The sequence below is a fragment of the Bombus pascuorum genome, chromosome 2, assembly GCF_905332965.1.
Source record: "Bombus pascuorum chromosome 2, iyBomPasc1.1, whole genome shotgun sequence".
In the NCBI taxonomy this organism is placed as follows: Eukaryota; Metazoa; Arthropoda; class Insecta; order Hymenoptera; family Apidae; genus Bombus; species Bombus pascuorum.
The window spans coordinates 5602047-5625336 of NC_083489.1; the positions used below are offsets into that span (position 1 = coordinate 5602047).

The 23290-nt window shown below is 32.4% G+C and overlaps 2 protein-coding genes across 8 annotated transcripts in view; both read right to left on the reverse strand.

Annotated features, from left to right (window-relative positions):
* Positions 1-482: 482 nt before the first annotated feature.
* LOC132904667 (protein lap1-like) lies at positions 483-3380 on the reverse strand. The gene is made up of 4 exons (XM_060955356.1): positions 1857-3380; positions 1547-1722; positions 1339-1406; positions 483-1107 (listed from the first exon to the last, which is right to left on the reverse strand). Exons 1-4 carry the CDS (start codon positions 3168-3170, stop codon positions 926-928), a joined length of 1740 nt encoding a protein of 579 aa, XP_060811339.1. The 5' UTR covers positions 3171-3380; the 3' UTR covers positions 483-925.
* A 3972-nt stretch (positions 3381-7352) lies between these two features.
* LOC132904702 (class A basic helix-loop-helix protein 15-like) overlaps positions 7353-23290 on the reverse strand; it is a 379017-nt gene continuing 363079 nt past the window's right edge. For all 7 annotated transcript variants that reach the window (XM_060955411.1, XM_060955413.1, XM_060955412.1 and 4 more), the window contains 4 exons: positions 19161-19319; positions 17251-17439; positions 15532-15668; positions 7353-10359 (listed from right to left, as the gene is read on the reverse strand). In XM_060955411.1, coding sequence (XP_060811394.1) covers positions 10203-10359; positions 15532-15668; positions 17251-17439; positions 19161-19289 — 612 coding nt within the window. In that variant the 5' untranslated portion in view covers positions 19290-19319 and the 3' untranslated portion in view covers positions 7353-10202. The remainder of the gene's footprint in view (positions 10360-15531; positions 15669-17250; positions 17440-19160; positions 19320-23290) is intronic.

Consider the following 23290-nt stretch of genomic DNA (forward strand, 5'->3'; position numbering starts at 1 on the left):
TGCACAATGTAGGAATTATATTGAACAATGTACTGTACTATATTTTACTGTACTGAAAGAAAATTGTATATCTTAGAAATTAAACAAGAACAAAAATAATACATATGACTTGCATATTAGTAACTAATATTTGGCAACATTAAATACCTTTCAAAAAACTGATTATTTTATGTTAATGGATAAGTTTCTAACAATAGACAAAAATTACTCACTGATCTCTATTTCTACAAATTATGTATGTCGTATTATGAAACGTAATTAGAAATAAAAATATTTTTCAATTTCTCTCGCAAGTATGCATACTTATTTAAAAATTGCAGTATGACTGTTATTATTATTATTTTTGTTATTAATCAAATATCATGAAGTTAAATGTTCGTTTAAATTACATTAACTATTGTCTTATATTTGAACTTTCATGTTTAAATTAAAATTAATTTGATTGATTAAAAATAGTTATAAAGCTATTCATTCAGTTAAGCTTATTTGTTAATTATCAAAAATTATTGTCTATTAATTACGGAATTGATTCTGTAAAATTACATGAAAATGTAATTTTTTCAATTACTGCAATTATATAAAAATGTAATTTAATTAATTATTTACTTAGTCTAGAGATCTCATGAACAGTCTCATTTGTCTTTCTGTAATTGAAGTAAGATTATGCAAGTAACTAAATGATGAAACATAAGAATGAAATAAAGTCAAAGAATCAATTACTAAAATTTCTTTTCTCTCACAGTAAGCTATTTAGTACTTTAAAAGTATCCTATATGACAGGGTTATCCTGTTAAACATATTTAACTTAGAAGACTTTTAATTATTCTGTATTCTTTGACTTTAGAATATGTCATTTAGAAACATATAACTTAAAAATGACTTAAAAATATAATCGTCAAATCAGATGCCGTTCCACTATTTTAATTCAGGCATCCTCAAATTGACCTTCCTCGTAGTTTGATCGCCTAACTATAGCTCCACATTCTAACATCTTCCTAATTCGTGTCTGAATTCTGCTTTCGTGCAAGTCCGCAGGACGATATACTTCTTGGTATGGTTGATAAAACGTCAAAGGGGGATAATATCGTTGCTTTGGTTTTCTACATTCTGAAAATAAGATATATCACTAATTTATATAATCTTTAGTTTCTTTGACACATGATTTATTCACGATATATAAATTTTTTATAAATTAATGAGGATGAAGTATACTTCTTTAAATGAAATTTCATACGTGTCTTAAAATGCATTCGGTTTAACAATCGACACATACATACAATTTTAATTAAATTCTTATCATACGAAAAGAATTATTAAATTCATATACTTTTGTTTTACCGTGGGGATCAAATTCGTCGGCCGAATCTTCCGAAGAATCCCAATGTTTAGTATGTATATCATCTGCTCTGAAACAAATATAATATTTTAGTAGAAAGATAATTGAATGTAATAATGTATTGACAAATGATAATAATGCATGATTTATATATTACTCAATAATTCACATATATAGCTAAGATTTCTGTAAATATTATTTTTAACTTACGAGTTCCAAGAACACTCTGAATTAGTATCAGAAGAGCTCGGCAATGACAAGATATTTGAATTATCCACAAACATCTTCCATTTGTGTCCATTGAAGGATCTACTACCATGCATGAAATCCATCCAATAATTTCTCAAAGCTGTTCTCATATTTTTATAACGAGGACACCTAGTTTGCTATTGATTAAATTCATTAATATAGAAAACTCATGGTAATTTTTTGAAAATAAGTGAAGTCAACTGTTGAATTGACTTTAAATGAAATTTGGCTTAGTTTCACCTACAAAAGTGTGTTTCTTTTATACTCTTACCGCCACATGTTCAGTTGGGAAGTAATTTTGTTCTAAATCTAATCCTTTCAAATTTGGAAAGATCAGTACTACTTCTGGTAATACTTCAAATTCATTATCATACAGATCTATATATTCCAGATTGTGCAATGATTTCATACTCGAAGGTAATTTATTCAATTGATTGTGACATAGTTTTAACTCCTTTAGGGATGTTAATTCTCCAAAATTCTTAGGAAGAGTTGTCAAGTGGTTGTTGTCTATTATTAATGTAATCAAATTCTTCAAAGTACAAATTTCTTTAGGTAAGAAGAAAATATTATTACAGCCTAAGTTTAAGTTAATTAGATTAACAAATTTTTTTATTGTTCTGGGTACTTGTGGAAGTCCTGTGCTCTGTATGTCAAGTTCTTTAAGACTACACGGTCTTTGTTTTGTATTAATGGGCATAATTGGGAAATAATTTTGGTAAAGCACTTTTTTATTTCCAAGTACTAACTCTTCAAGATCTATCATTCCAGCGATTATGAATTCAACGATCTTGTTATTGAGATCGCACTCTTTCATAAATAATTTTTTAACATAGCATGTGGATATCTTCATTGGCTGATAGAACGTTTCAAACCTTGTTTTATTCAGTGACACCGTTTCAAGCTTCTTGTAATTGCTGCTCAATATCCAGTTTGGAAATGAGGGACAGATATCATTTTCTTCTGCATAAAATGTGGTTAAATTAGTACTTTTGGGATAGACATCTAAGTTTACATAATTATTTTGTGAGAACTCAAGAATTTGCAAACTTTCCATTCCTCTGGCTATACAATTTGGAATCTTTTTAAATTTATTAGTGCTAAGACGACAAACTTTTAACTGATTTAATTTTGCATATGAATTTGGAAGATCCTTTAATTGATTTACATTTAAAGACAAAGTCTCTAATTTTGATAAATATCCTAAATTATATGGAAGATATATGATTTTATTTTCAGAAGCCCATAATTTCTCAAGATTATGTAATTCACAAATTACATCTGGGAGTGATGAAAATTGATTACTATTTAAATTTAAAGATACCAGTGTCTTTAGCAGGTTAACAGAGTTTGGTAAAGTATGAAGGCCGCTATTGCTCAAATCTAGATCAACAAGTTTTGATACGTATTCAATAAATCCATTAGGAAGACTATGTAAGTTGATTTTTGTTAAAGATATATTTTCAATAATTTCTTTTCTTGTCACATTTGTGATATGATTAATATTTTCTTGAGCCGATGACATTTTTAATTTATCGTCAGAAGATGTTTCATTTGCTGCAGCATCGTCTTTTAACACATCCATTGAGTCCACTGTTTCTGTATTACCTCTAACAAACAATTCAAAATAATGTTTTATATACTTTATATTTATTGTGAACTATGTAAAACTATATTATTTACACTATATCTTTGTTACATAAAATTCAGTTAAAACATTTTAACAAGTCAAAATAAAGGTCAAGCGATGTGTATACAGAATTCTATGAAAAAGGTTTTTATATATCAACATTTACCTTAACTTAATAGCTAAGTACCTACTAATATTTCATTTAAATTTAATTACTAACTGATGTTTTGCATAAAAAAAAGAGACACTAATAAACTGAAAATTATAATATATTAAATTGATTAAGATAGAAGAAAGAACAGATTTTTGTTATATTCAATATAAATATAACCTAATAGAAAGTAACACTTTCAATTACAAGTCTATATAGATTTCATCGTCATGTTAATATTTCCAAAAAAATTCATTACTATTTTGATACTAATTAAAGCTTGTAATTAGAAAATAAATATTGAAATATTGAACTCAAAAAAATGTTATATTAGTAAGTTTACGAAATTGTCAGTCAACAGTAATCAGTAGAACACGTTTTCACCATTAATTTCTACATATATCCGGTTAATCACATAGGTTACACAGAAAGGTTATTCAAAATTGAATCAACGATCATTTTTGTTATATTAGATAATATTTACGAATAACACACAGTTTTTTAAAAAGCATGTGAATTAATGAGATATTAAACTCAAATAAATGAGATATTAAACTCAAATATAATTTAAAACGATTAAATTGTAATGCTAAAAATAAAAACCAATATATGTATTTATATTGATATAAAATTTTATATTTCTGAATAAAAAGGCTACAAAATAAAAAGACATTTTTTTACGTAAAACAGGGCTTGCAGAGGCCAGCTCATTTTATTTAGGAGGCTTATATTTCTGTTTTGTACACAATGTATACGTATATATATATATATATATATATACACGTATATATATATATATACACATATATATATGTATATTTAAAGCGCTGTATACAATCTTTAGAACGTCGTCAAAGTTTTTTTACGTAATATTTTGCCCATATATTCCATTTCGCGTTTCAGTGGTGAGATTTACATATTTATGTCAAACAAAATCGATGTTAGAAACTTCAAATTCTCTTTTTCATAGCTATTTCCAAGTTTCGTCAAAGTTTCTTTCGTCTGACTATAAAATAATCCTTTTCTTCTTCGTGTACAAAATCAAGGAAGTTCCATTTAGAACATTAAAAGATGAATACATGCCGTAGAAAATTGCACCCTGTTATTTTCAGAAATTAAGTACCTTAGTAATATTAACGAACGAGACTGATTCGCTTAAAAGTTCGTTTACATACCGTTTTATATCGCAAGACATATGAGCGCGTATTTTATGCGTGTTGAAATGTTAGATGAATAGTGGTTGTTCGATCGAGGGAGAATATGTTTCGAAAAATTCCTTTAGTATCTACATACAAGTATATTATGCTTTACGTGTAATATTCGATCAACGTATCATCTATTTGTTACCGTATTCACAAAATTTTCCCCTCGTTCGTCTATGTACGTACGCTAGTAAAATTCTGTAACTCGTTATCAGACCCGAACAAAATAGCATTCGGAATAGAAACAGGAAGAAATGATGGTCGATTCGTATGTTCGGTTACGATCAATTTTCAAGAAAATACGATATATCGATTATCGAATGAGAAGCACAGAAAACTTTGTGCGTGATTACTTTCTATTGCAAATACTATTTTTACTCAGTTCCTTTTATTGTTAGCGATAAATAATATCATGATCCATGTTCATCATGAAACAAAGAGTTCGCGTATATGCGCCGATCGACTCGAAATGACAAGAATTGTACTAACGTGACATTAAACTACATCAATAAAATATTAATAATATTAATAATTATATTAATAATAATAATAATTAATAATAATAATACAAATCGTAGAGTAATCATAGCGATAACAATAATATGGTGCGCAATATAATCTAATATGTGGCATAGGAATATGTTTTTTTCTCTTGAATTATGCAATTCTGATCGTGAGTATGAAATTGTAATGGATGGTAAATGTGTATCACCGTTAGCTTCGATCGTTATATTCCTTCGAAAGAGCACAATTACATTTAGAGAACCATGAAAAATATGGCGTGGAACTTCTTCATACTTTCTATCGTTAACGTTAAATTCGGTTTCAAGATTGCACGATATACATATATATTGGTTCTTTCTGGGATTTTTTCAACGAACAAAAACGCAAGAAAGAAGTGAAGTAGAGAAGAGTTAGCATTCATACGTATCCTAAATGAAAAATATCAATTCGCGATAATTTAATTTTGTTTCTTACATACGAAAGGAAGTTCCCGCATTTGAGACTCATCATTGTAAGACAATATATTTCCGTTTCTCGCGACGTTCGTGTCCATTATTTAATCGTATGCTTATATACGTGTGCGCAAACTCTTCGTGCACGTACGTGCCTTTGTGTGTTTGTACATTACATCCGGATTAGTCGTACACATTCAATTATTTCTTAGATATCGTAGATATAACAAACATACTCGCGAGAGAAAAAACTTTCCATTATGAAAATGTAACGATGAAATCGAACAATTTTTCTAATTATTAGCTGCCATCGGTATTTTTCATTAATCTCGTACAGTTTTTCTATCCTGAACGATGTTATGTAATTATTGATTCGTAAAATGTTAGTGTCGCGTGAAGATTTATGTTAAATTAATTACATACAGTGATAAATAATCTTTAGGTACTATTCTAATTTAATAGACCCGATTTTAACAGCAATATCCATGCACGATCTAAATTATTTGAAACATCAAGTTAGTTCACATTGATTTAAGAATTGAATTCGTAGAGATTCTTTCTCCCCGAATTAATAGTAAGAGAAATTTAGAGTTTTGGTAGTTTTGCAAGTATTGCGGTTATAGATGAACCAAGTAGAGGGGGAAGAAGAAGAGAGAGAGAGAGAGGGAGAAATTCGTTGTCGATTTCTTTCGACTACGACTAAATTTTCTCTCTTTAGATCCGATATCTGCAGATAACTATGATTACGATAAAAATGCAGATAGTTATTAAACGAGATAAAAGACTGACTCTTCAAGCCTATAGAAATTAAAAAAGAATATTAAATTTTCTACCGTCTTACTACTTTCATTTTTTAAATTAGATCTTCGATAAAACTTTTGATTCGGTAAACCAAGAAATAAGTGATTGTGCACTTTTGAATCGAATACAATGTACATAATATATACTCCGTTACATTTGTATACATATCTACATATGCATATATTGTTTCTTACGTTCTTTTTCTTTCGACGATACATGTACAAACGCACAACCGCTGTGCGTGTATACACACGATTGCACACAAATGCGTATGCAGAATATGGTCACTTATAAAACTCTTTCGTTTAGAAAATATATTTTCATACATACATACATACATACATATATTTATATATATATATATATTTTTATATATTTATATATATATATATATAAATAATATAATTATATATAACATATATATATATAAATAATATAATTATATATAACATATATATATATATATATATATATATATATATATATGAAGAAGAGAGAAATATATATATATATATATTTATATATTTATATATATATATTTTATATATATATATATATAAATAATATAATTATATATAACATATATATATATATATATAATTATGTTATAGATAATTTTGCGTATGTGTGTACATATACATAATATATACTACATAGAAACATAACTCAAGTACCTATATATACATTCTTCTTTTTTATATTTACTCGTATCTTATGGTACTTAATCGCGTATATCCTTGAAAATCATTAGTAATTCGATATGATCGGTGCTCTCGAAACGTATAATTTTTCTATTATAGTTAAAAATGAGGAAAATCAAGGAAAGAATATAAAAGTGGTGATACGATACGATGAAATATTGAAACTATTTCTGCTTTTCTCTTTTCGAATGTTTCGTGCTCGGTCAATACGTTAAATGAAAATCGTAGCGACACTATTAATTACTAAGGATTTAACATGCATATCACTTTCTTATATAGTAATCGTATATTACGTCAAACAGAGCTGGAAGCTTCACACACACAAATATAAGATTCGTTTGTATTTAAATTTCGACAGAGCGATATCACTCTTTTATAACATTCTTTTGTGCATGATTTAGGCATCGTAATATGATCTACAGATCGAAGTACATACTATATCGTAACAATTAGAGTAGTCGCGTTTTCTTTTCCTTTACATTAGGAGAGCTATGTTTCGTAGAAAGTTAAGGAAGAAATATTTACGAAACTTTCGAATCAAGCATTAATAAAAGGAAGACGATCCGACAGTTTTAACGGTAAAAACAGTGAAATTTTTATCTGACACTGCTATAAGTCTCTAATGTATTCAGGCCATTCGAAACATCACAAATTTATATATTAAGTAGTTAAAACTGACACAAATTCTTAGACATATGTATGTAGCTTGATTTTCTTTTATACGAAGTAATGTCAACGTTTCACTCGAATTATATTCAACCTCGTCACAGGTCCAAGAATGCAGTTTTAATTTGACATTCGGACCTCTGATCAGGTCAACTGGAATACTGACGAAACGTTCAAGTCATTTTATGAGAAGACGCAGCTCACGTTTGAAACTTTCTAGCAGTTTTGAAAAATCCAGACTGCACGAGTCACGAGGACTATCTATAAATTTCTAATTCTTCTTTTCTTTTTTCGGTAGAAACGCTGATTTCAGCGCAAGGCAAGTATCACAATTTTCAGACGTACGCGTAACATCCGGATTCTCGTTAAATTCGTTCACCTTCGCTAATTTTACTTTCACTTGGTCGTGAAACCTATTCGTTAACTTCAACGCATAGAATTCAGCTATGCACGACGACCACTTTACGCGCAATCGAACAGTAATCGCACGAAAAACGTCGAAAGGAAGCGACTGTTCGCGCTCGAATCGGTAAAAAAAAAAAAGTAAGAAAAGGAGACAAGTACAAAAAAAAAAAAAAAAAAAGAAAATAAAAGAAAAAAAAAAGAGAAGGAAACATCCTCGAGTTTAAAGCGAAAGATGAAAATCGTGCGCGACTAGTTTCGTGCATCGACCGTGAACATTATCGATTAAATGCATCGCCCGCTCTTTTACCGAAGAGAGAAGCGCAAACTTCGTGATGTCGATCGTACGAAGCTAGTCGAAGCGTGTGTATCTCGCCTTTTAGCGAGATCTGGTAACTTAAGTCGATGTCTCTGGTCCCCGTTCTCGAGATAATACAGTAAATTATTATATTACCACATTCGTGATTAATATACATCGCATCAATCACCAACGTGCTAACATCAACACACGTATATATTAATATATATATAATATGTATATGTCTAAGGTACGCGTTATTTTTCGAAGTCCGTGTCTTCAGATATATTTACGCCCGTTTCTTTCCACTCGATTCAGACATTAAACGGAGCCCTTTGCTTTTTCGTATATTATTTTTGTTACAATTCTCTTACTGTTACTGCCACTAATATCAGTTTCCTCTTGTCATATTTATTTCTATTAACAATTTACCCACTTGCATGGTTATTGACACGAGAATCGCTTAAAATTTCTCATTTCGAAATTTTTAAACGTCATTACGTTCCGATCAAAATCATTTGGCAATAGTAACAGCGAGTTTTAAAGGAAATATTTTAACTTTCGAAGCGGTGCGTTCCGTTTGATGCGTAAACCGCGTTAAACGAACCCAATATATATATATATATATATTTCTTTTTACCGCGGTCACTTCCATCTTTTTCGTTCGTTGTTGCTCTGCAGCGGTCAACGGCTGTCGTGTGTCGTCCTGTTTCGATCGTCTCTTCCGGAGACGGCTCGTTCCGGCCCGACGAACGTCCCCATCGGTTTCTATTCAACTTGCAGCCCGTAGACGATTACCACAAAGAAACAAAAAAGTATTTAGCACAGTGTCGCGCGCGGCACGATGTGCAACGAAGTTCTAATACGAAATTCTATCACAGTTTCTCACACTTTATATCTTTTTATTTTTCATCGAGTCGCAATCTGATCGTTTATCGTCGTCGATGCGATCCGATCTTACGGCGTCGACCTCGAAATCCTTCAAATTCCAGCCAAGCATCGTGCGAATCTTCCAATCTTCCTTCGAATTATCTTCTTTCAAACAATCGCGAATCTCAAGGAGAGTAGTAAGCTCGCTCCCTTTCTATTTCTTTCGATCGTTTCGAACCGACTAAACTATCTCGATGTTTGCTCGTTCCTCGTTTCTGTTCGGATACCTTTGGCACGTGATTAATACATTGAAAATGGGTACAACGATGGTACGGATCCGTGACAATCGATACAGTCTCAGCCATTTTACATCGGTGTCGCTTGTGGTCGAAAGATCGAGGTGTTTCAAGGTAACTGGCCGATGTCACCGGAAAAAGGAGGAGAAAAAGTTCGCGACAAAGAGAAAAGAAAAAAAAGAGACGAAGAAGCAGAGAATTCTGCAGCCGGACTGGCCGTGAAGTCAGTCTTTTTTTCTTTTTCTGTCATCCTCGCACCTTGTTGGCCTTCGAAAGATCTCCAGAGGTCGACCTTGGACGGATCATTTCGTAAAAGCCGAATTGCATCTTCTTCGATAAATCTCGAGTGGCTATTTAATACGACCGTTTCGACGACGATGATTCTCTCTTAGCTTTCCCGTTCCTCTTTTACTTAGGTTCGATGAAGCCTTCTTTTCTTTTCTTCTTTTTCTTTTTTTCTTTTCTTGTCACTGTCGTTATCTATGATTTCTCTTTTCTTTTTTTACTCCTTTTAATTTACGAAGCTTTAAAATTCATGACCGATTCTTTTTTTCTTCACGGTTCGTTACCAGAAACGAAGTTTAGCTTCATCGAACTGGGATTTGTCAACGAGGATCGATCACTTTCGCACGCAATTGGGCCAGCTACGGTATCCTGCGCTCTAAATCTTCATGAAGTAGGCTATTGTTGTTAGTTTCGTGCATCGATGCTGGAGATGCTTCTTCCGGTTGTTCACCGCCACTTAATTCTAATTGGCCTGTGCTGTCGCCGCTGCTAGAGCCACACTCGCCATCGACGAATCTGAAATTCAATTGTCTCGTGTTATTTTAATTGCTCTCTGTTTTCGTAACAGCCCCTTGCCCGCCAAAGGGATTTCCAGACAGACCGTATGACGTACGATTGGAATGTAATTATCGACATAATACGATTGTTCTGTTGTAAATTTAGTTAACTCCGTATCGAAGCTGGTATTTATAATTGCTTTGCTAATTATCATTGTAGCTGTTATTGTTTCAATGGTATTTTTAAACTTGTTGCAATATTCTCGAATATTTTAATAACATCACAGCATATAATTATAGTATTCAAGTAGTTCTTCCACGTTTAATCACACGTTGGATATCACAAGAATATAACGTACACTACCATCTATAAATATCTAGCGCAAATCAATCAAAAGGACGATATTTTTGATCCAAGAACATTTTCCTATTATTAATTCTTCCTTCTCTTCCCATCAATGGAATCAAACGTTCTGTAAATTTAAATATTTCTGTATTGTACAAGTTCTTTATGTATCTGTAACGAGTAGCTGACTCCTTACTAAATCTACATAAACGTTTAGAAAGTGGTTCGAGACACATATTTCAATTGTTCGAAGACCCAAATACTGTAAATCTATTGACACGTCAACTTTTATAAATCTTCAATTATATCGCTCTTTCGTTTATATTAATTAATATTAACTGTTATTTCGATCAATATCTGCTAATTGTATATGATTGCTCGAGATAAGATCAAAGGCCAAAATTATATTAAAGAGATCCATTTCAAGCGTATTTCATATCTTTGTAATAATTTGGAATTGTTCAAGTATTTATGGACGACAGTGTATACGATATAGCAATATTTTTTAACGACCAAAGAGCTGAATAGTTCTCTGTGAAATGCAAAACATTCGAGTGGGCGATCCTATTGATATTTCGAGTAGTGCGTGGCTAGTGGTACTAGCTAATTTACTTTCTATTTTATAGAGAAACAATTTAAACGCGTTTAAATGTCTCGTGCATGTACATATTTGCAGTTTTTGCGTTCAATCGACTGAGATATAAAGTTCATGGTCTTTCGAAGTCTCTAAAATGAATATCGTATCCGCAGAGTGAATTATCAGAAACAAAATATTAAAGTGTTTTATTTTCTTGTAAGAGATACAGGGAAATATTAAGAGCAACGTTTAAACGAAGCACAAAGTGTTCTTGCTTGTTTTCGAAAGGTCTATCTCCTTCAGACTAAAAAATAAACTAAACTATCGTCAATATTTTATTAGAAATACAATTATACTTTTTTCCTTACCTTTGTAAGAGAAAAATTGAACGTCTAAAGATAATTATCAGCACTTACTTCTTTTATTCGTTAAAAAGGGTAAATAGTGAAAATAATAACGTACTAAAGTAACAAATAAATAATTAAAGTCAATAAAAAATAGTTGATTTAATCAGAAATAAAAGCTTTGAAATAAAATACTACCGAAAAAAGTCGAAAGAAATAACATTTTACGAAGTTATTTAACTTTTATCTCAAGTACTTATTCGGATATCTTTAATACGACGAGAGATAATTATGCGTTTTATTTCTGGTGTATTATTCCCTGTATTTACTACTCTCAATCCGATAGATCTTGTAGCGTCTTAAAGGGCATTTTAAAACATTTTCAGTAAACAGAACGCTGATCGAAAATTCGATGATATTTCCAACAATTTACGAATTACGAACAAGATTCGATAGCTTCGTATTGTGACAATATCTCTGCTCTCGGAATAGAACAATTTTATTAAATCTAAAACTATGTTTAAATCGTATTACATTACTATTCCCAATATTGCGAGCATTATACATATCATATGTAACGCATGCCATAGTTTATTAACGTTATTTGCATGTTACGATATGACGCTGCTTTCAGACGCAATGAATCATAATGCAATTAATTACCTTGGCCTTGTGACGCTCACACGAGAAAGAAAAAAACGTAAGCATGAAAGAAACAGCATCGCGTCACTATCTTTTGTTTTCTTAGTCAATGTACCGTTGATGAGGCCTGTTTTCGTGGCAAAGACAGGCTGTTGGCTCTACTCCAACGACTGAGAGATAAATCGAGTTGTCGTGATTTAACGCGGTTACCGAAAACACTTTCGAATTTCTCTTCGTTAATTATTCCGCATTTGGGTACGAATTGTACGGCGCATGCGAGAGATGTCTCTTTTCATTGAATACGCGACAGAGGCAAGAGGAGCGGAGTGGCTCCGTAAATTATGGATGTTAAAAAAATTGAACTCGTTCTTGATTTCACGCTAAATATTTATTGGCGAATTTCTTTTAAACGGTCATCTTTTAAAATTGTGAAACGAAGTTTGTACATGTCGACCGACCAACTTTTGATATTTTCCAATATTTACTGACGCTGCATTACAACTTCGATGCCTATGATGCAATTAAGCTGACACGATACCACTATCTTGCCCGTTATCTTACAATGTTATCTTATAATTTCGATGTTGACCAAGTGTTTTCCTTCGCATCTTTCTCGATTTTTCTTTTTCCTTTTTCGCCAACGATCGAACAAATCTTTGTGTCATCGCATCGAACAGTGTCGATCCTGAGATTGTCGATGAAACATCGATTGATCATCCGAGGAAAGGAAGAGCAGAAAGGAAAACAGAGAAGCATTCAATTTTTGTATATTTGCGAAATCGATAAATTTCGCCGAAGAAGAATTTCAAAGTCAAAAATTAAGCAAAGCGTTAATCGGTGTTTAGTTTATTCGCGGCAGAAGGAAAGATAATGCCAGTAAGACGAGTATTCCGACAACGGATAAAGCAAAGGTCGCCGATAAAATTGCTGTCTTTGCTTTCGAATGTCGATTCGATATCGGCGAATGTTAACGTTAATAAATAATAACGAATAATATTCTATTTATCTTGAACGTGGTCGGCTAGCGAATGTATATATATGTATCTTTATATATATATATATATATACACACGGAATGTTCAAATTCGATAAAACGCGAATCCGATGTTAATGAAGACATTTCGATTGCACCATTTAGGGTTCAGCGAGCGCAATCGCCGTGAAATGTGAAATTTGTGGCAACGAGTCGCAGTACGATCGGAATATAAATGTTCATGTAACTAATTTACTTGGTATGCACAGCTCCTATCAGAATTAACAACTACTGCTCGCTGTTCGTTTTGCAATTAGAAGATAATGTCACGGCAACGGATATTTACAATCAATGAAAGAAGGTCGGGGAATTCAGAAATTAATTACTGATAGAGATATTTGTAAAATCCTCATTCGCGTTGAGAAATCAGAATTTCCTGAATGCATTTGGAAAGACAGAAAGTTTGTGCTATTTTTATAACGAAATAAGGAAATTGAATATTTTTAATCGATTACTTGATGATTATTTTATTTGACTTTAATTGATTTACTTTTGGTAGTAGAACTATAAATCGTAGCAATATACTTGTTCTTCGTTTTGATCTTTATCTTCATATTTATGAATATCTTTCGATATTCGAAACGATATTTTCGGTTGCGTTTTTAACGCTTTATAAAATGATGTAATGAATTTTATACATGACGTATACGCGTTAAGGAAAGTAATTCAGCTGATTCGAATTTTCGACGAGTATTTTACGTGTTCGAAGTCGTATAAAATTCTTACTTTAATCTCTGTCTTTATAAAGTCTTCCGATTTTTGATAACGATGGTACAGATCGATTAAATGACTTGTCGATGATATCAGATTCGAGCATTTGTCACACGGAATCAAGACAATTAATTTCACTAGAATAATTCCTGTTTCGTTATTCATCGAGAGCATAGAACTGAAGTTTAATTTACTCAGAATAATTATTTATAATTTATAATTATTTACTTTACTTACAATTTACTGGATAGGATTTATCTATATTAAACTATATCGTTAAACATTCATTCGTAAGTTTTTAATAAAAAATTTGAAAATTAATTCTTACTGCATACGATCAAAACTTTCTACGAAAATTTCAATGAAAAACCACATGTATAATAATGTCACGAAGAAACTGATCGTGTCTTTGCTAATACCGAGACATAATAATTAATAATTTGTTAAATGGATTCAAAAGAAGAATTCTGTAACCCTATTTGAAATTATATCGTAGTCTTCGATCAGTGGGATGGAATGATAAATAAGAAAGAAGCAAGATATTTGGAAATATGTAAGTATGCGAGTGCAACGGACGAGAAAGCATCGAGGCGTTGAAAGAACGGTGAAAATAAAGAAAAAGCGGTGCATCTTCGACCGTTTAATGGCAATCGGACGTTGTACTCTAACTCGGTTACATCGACGTACACGACATTCGAAACGCCTCTTGCAAAAGTCGATTATTTAAAGAATTTCCAAATGTCACTCACCAACGTGTGATATTTGAAATTATCGTTGAACCTATCCTATCGAATTGCCCTAGATACAGAGAGTCTCGTTTTAAATTCCAGATTAAGGAAACTCTAAATAAAAGTCTCAACTGCTTTGATCACCACAGGTTTTCTTTTTTCTGAAAGACGCGACGTTACATAACAAGATCTAATCCTCGTAATATTTTCAATCTTTATTATCCTCACTGACTATACGCAATTGACGTGATGTTAAAACATAAAAAAAAAAAAAAAAAAAAAAAGGGGAAAGAAAAAAGTGTGCATTAAAACCATGCCTTCGACTTGAACCGTGAAAATCCATTTAATAATTAATTGAAATATAACTGAAGTACGTACATATAAAATACAGAATTCTTACGATATAGCAAAGGAAGAGTACCAAAGAGAAATATTTTAACGACTGCCCTACTTTTTTTTCTGACGTATAGATTGTGTGAACGTGAAACACAAGCTGTCGTTACACTAGAAACTAGAAAATAAGTTATTATGTTTCGAATGGCATTTTAAAATACGAAATTTGAATATCTCTACGGGCATTATCTTTATCAACAGATTACGTTTACCGTGGATTACCGAGGACGCTCAGGTAAAACAGAATTACGCGATAGTCTCGAAGTTAATCAAGTGTAATTGATTTGCCGCAAAGATGTCTTATTTTCTCTTATCGATAATCGCGATTCTGTCCTTCTGCTTTCTTTTTTATCTTTTTTTATTATTACGTACAATCCTTTTAAACGAATTCGCGTACGAATTGATAAAACTACTTACGTATACGGTTGCTCCTCGCCACGCATTTCGCATATGACGTTTGTCAGGGCCATTATGTAATTCTTGGCCAACGTAAGCGTCTCTATTTTGCTGAGTTTCCTTTCCATTTTTACGTGTGGTATCACTTCGCGTAGTTGCTGAAAATGATAACATTATTCCCGATAAAGTCGACACTTCAATTACAATTGAAGTTGTGGATGCTAGAGAAGCTAGGTATTTATATCACAGAGAAGATTTCAGAAAAGATTAATAAAATAAAGACACGAGTAAGAATTTATCCATAGAAACCATTTAAACATAGAAAAGTTCCTTAAAATATTTTATTCTTACAGGGTGTTAATAAATAAATGACATTTGATAAGCTGTGATTTTAGACGATGAAGTAAGTTCACGTACAAAAATATCGCTTCAAACCTATTTTTCTAATTACCATTCGACTTTACGTTAGAAGTATACTACTAAATAGTTAGGCTATTATGCAGGTTAATGAATCAGCTAACGAATATTTTTCTCTATCTCACTCGTACTCTATGTTTTTCACTCTGAGGAAATAAATGATAATTGGATTCCAACTGTCATCAAAGCGAGAAACGCGAAGTGCGAGTGAAATAGAGAGAAAGGTTCGTCAGCCGATTACTTCCTTAGCTATCAGTATATTTCTATCTCTAAAACTAAATTCTTTTATAATTTGAAACGATAGTTTTGTACATGAACTTTTTTCATTCGTTCAATATCCTTGATATCTACAATTGTATTATAAATATTCAAAATGTTCTCAACACCCTGTACATGTCTACATGTTTCTATGTCTTACGATATCCATATCTCGTTGTCTGTCTATTTCTCCTCGACCTCTTTGCGGAAAGATGACTTTTGCATAAGGCGATGCAACGAGCTACCATATGAAGTTTACAACTCTGGATTCCCTTATTTCACACCCCACCGCGCGTCTCCGCCCTTAAATAACATCTCAAGTACTACACGAATCGCCCACGCTCAAGGCAGATCCGGCACTGACTGGCAACATCTCCTAGATATTACGCTTCTATTATTCCGTTGAACGGAGTATTGTGCGGAGCATGGAAGAAAAAGCCTTTGGGGATATGAAATAATAAGATCGTATTGGAACGAGGTATTCGAAAGGATAAAGTTACCGCGTTCAATACGTGGTTTGAAAAATGAAATTTCCTATCGACTTAGGTAACTGTGCTTTATTATATTGGAAATAGAAGTTGGAGATTTTGTAGTTTGATAATATCACGAATTGACGTGTAATTTTTTTCTAGATAAAAAGATACCAATTGAAAGATTGAATTGAATTTGAGTACTTTTCAATATATAGCGTCTCATTGTTGCGAACGTATTACGTGCGTTGTAATATATCATGAATATAACAATTCGATAGAATCGACACAAAATATATATGTAATAAAATAAATAAATATATATATGTTTATATATTTATAATATATTATAAATATATTGTTTTCATCATAAGCAACAGTTATGCTATAATTGTAAAAGATTTTCATAACGAGTATTTAAATATATAATATCTTTGTTAGTTAGCGTAAATTCAGATTTTCAGATTTCCTACGATTAACTTTCAAACGAGTAAATTTACCGTGGACATTTATTGTTTTTTTTTTAGGACGATTGAAGTGTGTCGTGAAAAGCTGCTCACGAATCGTAGGTATTTTGTAACGCGTGGAAAATTACCTCGAAAGCGTCATTTAGGGAATGCATTCTCATTCTTTCTCTCTCGTTGCTCTCGAGCCTCCTCAAGTTCCTTTCCCGCGCAGAAATTCCACTTTTTCGTCTTCTCGTCGTCGGTGGTCCTCCGCGATTTCTTCTTTTCGCTTGTTTCGGGCTTCTCTCGCTGCCACTACTGTCACTCTCCTCACCCACCTTTTTAATCGTTTCGAAAAGACTCATTAATGTTATGTTCGCTCCTTCCACTATTCTAATTACTTCGCTAATTATTTTTCTTTCTCGTTCCTAAATTAGCAGGGAAGAATTTTCCCCAGATCGAGTATTTGAGTATTTCAACGACGAAAGCAAACTTACGAAAGGTTTATGGAATTTACAAGTACGACCGATCGATGGAAGAAGATATTAGAGAAAAATGAATTTTATTTGGAATATTCCTCTGAAGTGACCTCTGTTTACTTTTAATAAGAAACGCTGATTACAATGCTGATTAATGAAACTGTGTTCTCCATCTTTTTTTCCAAGACGTATCAGAGGCGAAACTTCTCGCATTGATCCTCGCATTTCATCGATGTATTTTCATTATGTACGGTATAATCACGGAATTATATAACGAGTCGTATTCTAATATCCTCTGGAAATTCAAGTTACTCGTAATGTAACAGATAAGATTAAGATTGCTCTGATATCTATAATATAATTTTATTTGCTGCTACACTTACACGTATATTCTCTGTACAAACTACGATGATACGTAATTAGATTCTCGCTTGCAGTCCTTTTTTCGAAAAGGCAATCGACAGATACATTTACTGGTGATATTTCTTGCGAGTATAGCAATCCACGTATCGTTCCAATATTTCATTTACAAGTTAATTGTCTTATCGTTATTTATAAAGAATAAGTACACGAGTACTTATTTCCGTATATCAGTTACGTTAATTGAATTGGAACTACAACAAACGTTATCTCTAATCAATCAAAGGAAGATAACAGAAAGTTGCTGCACCTGTACAGCTCTTCTTGGAAACAAAATTATTGTGAAATTGTAGAAACTCTGTTGAACGTACCGAATCTTAATCGATGCTAATGAAAAATATTTGCAATTTTAGATTTCATTTGAATATATATTATTCTAAATATATCCTCCTTGTTATCTCTGTATATGTTGTATGCTTCTACAAGAACTAAAATAACCTGTTCAGAGCGTTTACAAAGCTCAGTATGTGATAACTTTATCTTTGTATTTTCTTTTACGCGTAACTCTCACATGTATGCAGTGATCATAGTTTAACTGCATAATATACGCATGTATTATTTTTATGGTACAGACATATTGATAATTGACAATTTATCTTCGTATATTATTCATCTTATCCTGCTGCCGTCGACGAAAAATCTGTTCATTTTTATGAATGACTTTTTATATAATAAGCGAGGTAAAGTTCTTGAATTTGTAATTAATCTCGAATCTTAAGGAATTAATACTGTAACTACAGTGAGGTAAATCAATCCATATAAATTATTAAATTTCATATTATAACAAATCATACCAAGAAAATATGATGTACACCATGTGAGAATTTTTATTCATTATGCTTTCTTCGCAGAATTTTATCGTGTCCTTATGTTTACTCTAGCACAGTACCTTAGCAAAAACTTAAAAATATTGGAAAACGCGATTTATGCCGATGTTTTTAATCATCAATGTACACGTCTAATTTATATATATGTATATATACAACTCCACGTATTCTCGCATTTTTATTCCTGCACAGTGCTATAAGAAGTGCCCAAGCGCAAAGAAACGAGTAACACAGGCTATTTTAGTTTGAGTAGAATTTAATTTATCCGGCCTCGAAGTGCCTCCGCTAGCACGTCGGACTTAATTACACCGAAAATAGAAGAAAAGTCCTTACCTCCGCGCCAACGACATGGTGGCGACTTCGTTTTCCGGTAAGCGAATCGACGGAAGCGTCGTCTAGGTCGATATACATCTCCTGATCGCAGTCTTGATCGCTACCCGATAACCTCTCCAGGCTTCGCATTATCCTGAGGAAAGTTACGCTTTGGACCCCCTGCAATCGTACACGGATCCAACATTAATCTCCGTTTAACGTTTGAAAATATTTAAATACCGCTAATTTCATCATTGATATTCATCGATTCATTGTCACTAGTGTTTCAGACGTCCGGTTCTTCGGTTGTGTTCCGTTAGTATTCGTAGAAAGTATCGCGAAAAGAATCGATAATTTTGTCGTGCAATCACGTTGCTAATTGCTGTGTCTAAGTAAGTCGTCAGTCATTAAGAAATTCGTTCGACTACATTGGATTTCAGGTGAATCAATTCATCTTCTTGAGTTATAGCAGGTCATTGTCTCTTTTTTCTATGTAATCGTTAAGCGGTTTAACAAAGCAATAAATGATCTTCTCGTGTATGTTGCTGTATAATAGCTAAGCGTTTGAGTAAGTCGACTGTTGTTAGTCATTAATCCTATGGTGCACAGGTGGACAAAAATCACATCAGTGCACACGTAGACAACAATCACATCAGTGCACATGTGAGGAAAAATCACATCAGTCCACCGTCTGGCCTGTCGACAGGTCTATTACCCCTACCTCTTTAGCTTAGTATTATTCTATAAGTTTTCATGTGGAAAATAATCGTAAAGATTCAAGGGTATATGTATATTTATTTTATTAATATCAACGGTCCAAAATATCTTGGGAAAAGGATTTAGTTGAAAAAATGTATACTTTATAACGTGACATATAGCATAGGCGGCTTCTTAATTTCAAAGTGTGTTCTGTAAGGTTAAGAAATATTCGTTGGGCTACATCGGATTTCATGAGAATCGATTCGTCAGATGGCAGGAGATAGCAGGATCTTAACCTTTTTCTACACACTGTGCCATTGTCCAACGAAAATATTTAGACATTTATATAAAAAAAAGACTAAAAAGGAAACACCCAATAGACCTCATAAAAGATATAACTTAGAAAAAACGAAGCTGGCACCCCGCTGGGGGTGGCCACCCACATGCGATATTTATTTTTATTTTATTTTTTTTTCACCAATAAGATATAACACTTTGCCAAATGTCCATCAGGATAAATTGTAAAAAAACCAAAATAAAAATAAAAAAAAATTTATATAAAACATTTTGAAATTTCATTAGCGTTATAATAAGACATAATTATCACGGTTTATTTGGTAACATTGAAACTTTGAAAATGCGCAGGAATTAGAATTGTAATTTCTACTTTTAATAATGTATATTAGGTCTTCTGTATTTTGGTTTATTTAGGTTTGCAGTAAGCAATTTGTAACTTCTATACACATTTTCAGATTGATGTCAAATTTTACCAATCTACGTACATACGTAATCACCATAGGCTGTTTCATTACGGTGCTAATAAAATTTCAGACAGTTTCATATAACACGTGCAATAGTAACATTCTTAAAAAATTTTCGTCGATAAGTGTTCAAATATTTTCGTAAACCATCGTAAGTAGTTTAACAGTTCGACGCGTAACCGTGTTAACTCGATATCAATTATGAACTGGGTGAAGCTAACTGTGAATTCCTGTAAGTTACGAGAAGACAAACGTACGCAGTAAGAATTTCGATAATTCGTTGTTGCAATAGCCGTCGATTCCTAATGTCAACTAGAAGTAAGCACAGTAAATATGCAACGATACTGTGCGCATATTAACAGTTTGTAAAGAGAAATTCTAATTTCGGTATCAAGTATTCGTCGAATTCCAAGCATACCGAAATTCTAAACTGTCTGTCTATTTTTTTGATCGATCACAAACGCGTGGAAAACTATATAGAAAAATTTGAAAGGTCTAGAATGTTCAACTTTTAAAATCAATGGGAAGTACAAATGTAAACAGTGGAAGATTGCCATAGCAAACAGACAAACAAACTGGGGGATCTCCCGATAATTTGAACGGATGTATGTATAAACATTTCAGGACAATCAAGAACCACTCGCACGAGAGACGTGCACGCAAACCGAGAGATAATCGAACTGGGATATCCCGTTTTCCCTGACTCTGCTTGATTCAATGCCAAGAATTCTTCGCACACAATTACGTCGTTCGCTGTGCTCTACGATCTGCGATTAAGTAATTGTGTGTATCAACGCGACGACCCGGCGCGACGTATGGACAGTTATAGGTCGAGGAATTATCGACTAAAGAAAATAATGTAATCACGATTTCTGCCATTTTTTAGTTATTATTCTCGATGTTCATCATGTTGTTTGATTTTTCATTTTTCTCTATTTTTTCTGTATGCTTGAATCGAGAAAGATGGTTTCCAAATGGTATTTTTATTATCATTAATACGATATACATACATGTATATATATTTCGATAGACTGTTATTATCGGATCGATATTATTTAATTAATACGTCATATTTAATTACATTATGATAAGAACGATCGACAAATTAAATTTAAAATTCATTGATATTACTATGTTTAATTCTAGTATTTAGTAGATATCTATATATTACAAGAATTTACTAAAAATATCGTGCGTTGGTATAAATGCATGGTATATTGTACATACATACGAATGATTATTTTATTGAACAGAAACAACGAGTTTACAAAATCCGAAAGAAAAATATACGTAGAAACTGAAATAACGTTGTATAATTATTATCAAAACACGGTCGTAATTAAAATTCCTAGTGTATATATGTATAGAATTGAAGAAATAGACAAGTTCTAGCGTTTGTTAAGTTCGAGTATTACTTTGAGGAGAAAAAGCAGCGAAGAAAATATGGAGAGAAAGCCTGCTGCGACTGATGCTTTCTTCTGGATTGGTCAGTTCGATTTTCTCGTTGGGGAAACTGACTCGTAATAATTCTGCGTTTTTATACTCTTCGCTGAATATTCCCAACTACGTATCTAACACTGAACAGAGTTAACGCTAACGGAGTTTTAACATTTCAGACGATAATTTTTAAACGTTTTACATAGGATAAACGGAGCTAATAAATAATTACGGCAATAAGTTACGAAATAATATACTGGCGAAATTCATGACTGTCGATGTTGTTACGTTAGCGAGTTACTTACGATCATGTGAAAATAATTATACATTCCACATTATAATCTGTTATCGTAATTGTTTCTAATGTACTGGCTCGTACAGCGTTCCATACTGGTACGGTGCAATAAAAATTTGCAGAAGGCACCTATTATTTCCATAGAATCTAGTGTAGAAGCATAATTGCACAGGCTACGTACATATTGACACAGAGAACGTGGATTCCAGCTAGCCAGGAAGTGGAATATTGCGAATCCTTTTTTCTCAGTGAAATATTCTTGCTCGAGAAAGGTTAACCGTGTGAAAGATGGAAAGGAAAAGAGCTGTCATTCAGAAAGAAAATTACCTTGTGGCTGGTTGAAATTTTATTTAGAAAGGATTTCGTCGTTTCATTTCTTGAAAAATCCCATGAAAATTTCAATTTTACAATTCTCTTTATAAAAGTATGACAATTTCGTGATATCCTAGAGTTTTATTTTTTAGAAATTCAAACATTCTTTCTAACGAACTATATCATAAGTTTTCTCAAGTGGTTTAAAAATACCACTCATTAGACAGAAAGCTATTTCTTAACTAGATTAACGCGAATTAATCTATACAAGATTAACGACTCGGTAATAAACCAAAGTAAATTATTTACTATTTCGTAAATCAGTCTGGAATCCTCTTTTTTTCTATATACACACATATCACTCGATTATCCTGTACAAGATAATTTCACAATACTATCAGATCACACATAATAGAAAATTACAACACCAAATAAAAGTCTAAAACACGATGTCATCATCTCCCATCGAAATGCCTGGAAGCGATTTCCGAATAAACATGCAAGATTCCTCGTTTAAAAACACGTTTGCAGAGAGCCACCGAGCACCGAGCATCGTTACATGCGAAAAAGGCAATTAAACTCGGCGAGTCTTACACGCTTTATCGAGTGTCACAATAAGATCTTCAGCGTGCACTTCAACTGAGACA